This window comes from Nannospalax galili, unplaced genomic scaffold, assembly GCF_000622305.1.
Source record: "Nannospalax galili isolate Female #2095 unplaced genomic scaffold, S.galili_v1.0 scaffold346, whole genome shotgun sequence".
Classification (NCBI taxonomy): Eukaryota; Metazoa; Chordata; class Mammalia; order Rodentia; family Spalacidae; genus Nannospalax; species Nannospalax galili.
Window position 1 is genome coordinate 8,585,407 of NW_008357637.1, and position 4,622 is coordinate 8,590,028.

The 4,622-nt window shown below is 39.3% G+C and overlaps 1 protein-coding gene across 4 annotated transcripts in view; it reads right to left on the reverse strand.

Annotated features, from left to right (window-relative positions):
- The window catches only part of Prkra (protein activator of interferon induced protein kinase EIF2AK2), a 20,474-nt gene that overhangs the window by 14,419 nt on the left and 1,433 nt on the right, over window positions 1–4,622 (reverse strand). For 2 of the 4 annotated variants that reach the window (XM_008855338.3, XM_017794926.2), the window contains exon 3: window positions 1,101–1,182. In XM_008855338.3, the coding sequence (XP_008853560.1) occupies window positions 1,101–1,182 (82 nt within the window). Of the gene's footprint in view, window positions 1–1,051; window positions 1,183–4,622 lie in introns of all 4 variants that reach the window. The other 2 variants (XM_017794925.2, XM_029557295.1) reach the window with 1 other exon arrangement.

Consider the following 4,622-nt stretch of genomic DNA (forward strand, 5'->3'; position numbering starts at 1 on the left):
GTGAAACAAAAAAAGAAGGGGTTCACCAATAGGGGGGGGGGGGGGGGGTGTCACTCAAACCTGCCATGCCATTTGCCATAACTTGCAAGCTAGCCCAAGTCACTTATAATGCATGACCAGAGAAATAAGCATCATCTTGTGAGATCTAAGACTGGTCTGGGGGCAAGTACTTGTCTTAAAGGTAGCTCTGTCATCTTCTTTAAATTACACAAAAGTTTTAGAATGATTGAGAAAGAGAGCAATGCTGCATGAGAACCTAAATACACTCTTAAATAGGTAAGTCTTACTGGAGAACAAAAATAATCCACCCTAAATTCTACTGGTCTCTGTGGTCAGCAGATTACACAAGACTGACTCCACGCATCTCTGAGTGTGTATAAGAGAAGAATTAAAAGGCCATGCTCCACAGTGTGCCCAATGGAAACCAAAATATGGTATGTAAGATGCTGCAGACCAATATTCTTTCTAAACGCACCCAGAGTGGCAAACATTTTCATTTGGAAATGTCAGGGCTTACTGCTCCACTAAACACTTTCTTCTCCATATTTGATATGCATTCTACAATAAAGGGTATTCTTTGCATCCTTTTTCCAAACAAGAATTCCTAAGAATACTTTCAGGTAGGTATAGTGATACATGCCTGTAATACTAGCAGGAAGAAGGGGAGGCAGGAGAATCACTAGTTAAGAGGTCAGCCTGGGCCACAAAAGTGAATTGAGGCCAGCTGGGCTACAAAGCACAGAGATCCGTTCTCAAAAAAAAAAAGTATGTTTACTGATCTTTTCCCATCTTACGCTTTATTTTATTTAGTGTACAAATAATCAAAGTCTTAATATTGGGTATTAATATCTGCCAAAAACACTGACCACTCCATCATGAGCAAGTAAAGCCTAGTTCATAAGAGTGTTTAACAGCTAACTACCAGATTTTATTGGATCAAATCATCTTTAATGGATGGCAAGTTTTCACAAAGACATGGAATTTTAGAGACAAGATACTAATAACTGTTCACTCAGTTGCTTTTGTGAGCATGTTAATTTTATAATCTTACCTCAGCCATGATAATTTTGAGCTGCAGAATACAAAGAAATTTAGCTCACCAAATACTTGCATTGGCTTTCAAAATGTTTATGGCAGCCTCTGCAGCTCTGTGTTTCGCCAGCTTCTTACTTGTACCTTCACCTGAATTGAAGATTTAAAAGCAAGCTTTTATTCCCTGTGAAAATCTATGCATTACAAAGCTGTCTGTCATAATGCAAAACAAAGTCACTATATACATGCTTGCTACTAAAACCATCCACCACATGAAGGTATAGTAGTAAAACAGTCACCATATGAAATGAATAGACTAAAGCCACAATTTTAAAAGTTCTATGTGTCTGAGTTTATGCACATCTGTACAAAACACTATTTCTACATTATATATGTTTATTACATAAGACAGCTATAAACAAGACCACATCGCACCTCCTGAAGAAATACATTTTATCTTCCCTTATTCTAAGACAGAGAAGAAATTCTTCTGCAAGATTTCTTTAAAGAAGCCACTTACAGTCCCTGTTCTAGGTGAAGCAGTCTTGACTACATGTTGAGTGATGTAGAAAAGAGTTGACATGTAGGTGATAGCTTATGTCATAAGTCTCCCATACAACCTGTATACCTAAGATGGACAGGTGAGCAGGGGCTGGGAAGAAGACTGAAGCCTCAATTCCAACAGTCGGATGGGGTAAAGAGTAAATGTCAATCTTGCTTCCTTCTGAGTTCAAACCCTCAAACAGAATAAATTTCAAGTGTGACCTTCAATTACTCTTTTGTCTATCTACACAGACCTCTGAGATATAGCATAGAACTTGTTGTGTAGGACCAAGAGTCTAGTGTGGGTTTTGTCTGTTAATAGACATTAACAGAGGGTGTGTCATAAGCCTCAGAGCAAGCTGTAAAGAAGCATACAGGATTAGCAGCTTGCCAGGTGTGGTCATGCATGCCTGCTATCACACCTCAGGAGGCTGAGGCCCAAGGATGGTGAGTTAGGGGTCAGCTTGAGCTATATGAAACACTGTCAAAATCAGAAAGGAAAAACTGCAGGAGTTCACCTATTCTTGGTATTTTGAACAGGAAATTTTCATGGAGGAAGACATAAATGGATACCTGAAAGATGAGTAAAAGCTAGTAAGGTTGGGGAGAGGTGGGGACTAGAACACTGTAAGCAGAGGAAGCACCTGCAAAGGTCAAGGCAACACAGAGCAGTGTTTTCAAGCAGCTGATAATAAGTAGAGCCTAACAGCTTATGGAAGGAATTCTGAGGTCTTGTGGTTGGGGAAGGAGGAAACAAAGGATATTAAACCTTCACATGTATAGCAACTTCCAGGGAACTTTTTAAAAAGTATATACTCTGATCCCACCATCTAAAAGGGACCTAATACTAACCATATGGTATTGATGAGATTTTAAGAAGGAAGGTTGCAACTTATTGTTATACCCATAGATTAGTACACCTCTCAACACTCACCGAAGACATTTTTTACAGCAGATGGCAGTTAACAGACACCCATAACTGGTAACAGGTAGAGAATAAGAGACTGCAGAGTGCTTAGCCCTATCTGGGACACCTATATCAGACTTACTTCTCAAGGTTCAGGGGACAGAAAGATTGTAAAAGCCAAAGGCAGTGGATGAATATAAGGAAACTGTTATCTGGACACAACAGGGCAGTTGCACAAATGAACCCACAGTGCTTGTGATAACGTGTAAAAGATCTGTGCAAGCCCAAGACAGACGAAAACCCGGCATGGATGGGGGAGTAGGCAAGAAGCCCCAGCCCTACTTGAGGAACTACAGGCAACTGGAAGAGGAAAAGTCAGTTTTAAGGGTATGACACAGAGGAGGCTGACCAGGCTCCAGGGAATGGACCCACACCCAAGAGCATTTGGGGAACATAAATTAGACCTGGTAAGTCTTTAAAAAAAAAAAATAGAGCTGGATGTGTTGGTGCACACCTTTAATCCCAGCACTTGGGAGGAAGAGGCAGGTGGATCTATGTGAGTTCAAGGCCAGCCTGGTCTACACAGTGAGTTCCGGGCTAGCTGGGGCTACAGGGAAACCCTTTCTCAAAATGAGAAAGTTTGAAAGTTCAGATTCATGGATTATGACTATATTCATATATAGTCATAATGCATTAATCTATAAAATATATATTATGAAATTATCAAAGAATAAAAAAAATTAAATTTAGGTGATAGAGACATCATTGAATGGACTGTAAAAAAGAGGAAGACAAATTTGAGTGGTAGAAAAAGCCCTCTGAGTGTAGTGGTACATACCTATAATAAAAGCATTTGGGAGGCTGAGGTAACAAGATAGGGAATTCAAGGCCAGCCTGGGCTACATAGTAAGAATCTACCTCAAAACAACAATAACAAATAACACTGTCTGTCATGTAAAGAATGGACATCAGAAGACTAAAACCTGAAAGAACACTTCCAAGACAGGAGCTATAATCAAGTGAAAGATGACAGTGGTCTAGACGTAGGTAGCGACAGAATGAGAGAGCAGCAGACTCGGCAGTTACTCAGCAGATAGGGTTTTAAGATAGAATGGACACAGTGGGGGAAGGACAAAGAATCAAGATGACAAACCCCAAGTTTCTACTGAGCAACTGGGTGAGTATGATGCCTTTGCAGAAAAGGGGAATGTAAGAAAAATGGTTTGCATGAGAAGATGGTTTGCTTTGGGATGATGAGCGTCTGAGATACCTTTGCTTAATTCAAGCAAAGATGCCCAGAGAGAAAGGCAAGACGTGCAGCTTTGTTCCTCTGGCTGAAGATGTAGATTTCAGCATTATTAACCTTAAGATAGTAATTGAAACTGTGGAGGCAGGAAAGCCAGTACAGGAAGGCAGGGTGGTGTGAGAAGAAATCCAAGGCAGAATGGTTGAACAGGCTGGTAATCTCCAATCTAAATTGGCTATTTTTTTTTTCCCTTGACTTCCCTACCCCTAGTATATTTTTTAAATGAGCAGTTAAAAAAGGAGCTCAATTCTGATCCTGAGGATCACTATGAGCAACCTTACAGCTGGCGCTTACAACCCTCCTGCCCCCCAATACAAAAAAAAAAAATAAAAAAAGCTTTAAAGTATTCTTAAAGTGGCTTGAATGAATGTAGAGGATGCCAGATTCCCAGAGATACAAACATATGATGTGTTCAGATTTTTTCTTGTGTTATTCTTCCAAACTAAGTATTCAGTAACTTTCTATTTGTAATTAAATAGGTATATAAGAAAAGTAATGTCCACATTTACAAAAGGGAAACTTTGGTTATCATTTTCTCAGGCCCAGACGGAAATAATGCATGAATCTGAACTTTCAGACTTCATTGTTGTGTGACCTTGGGCATGTGGCTTACGAAAACTTCTTCAGAACTTGCTTCTTCATGAATAAAAAGGGGATACAATTTTACACAAAATACCTGTGTAGTATCAACAATTAGAACTTACTCTGTAATATAGCTCTGGGGTTATACAGTCTTGTAGTCTTTTTTTTTTTTTTTTTTTTTTTTGAAAAAAGGGCCCTTTTTTTTTTTTTCTTTTTTTTTTTTTTTTTTTTGTGTGGGTTGTTGGGTGGTGT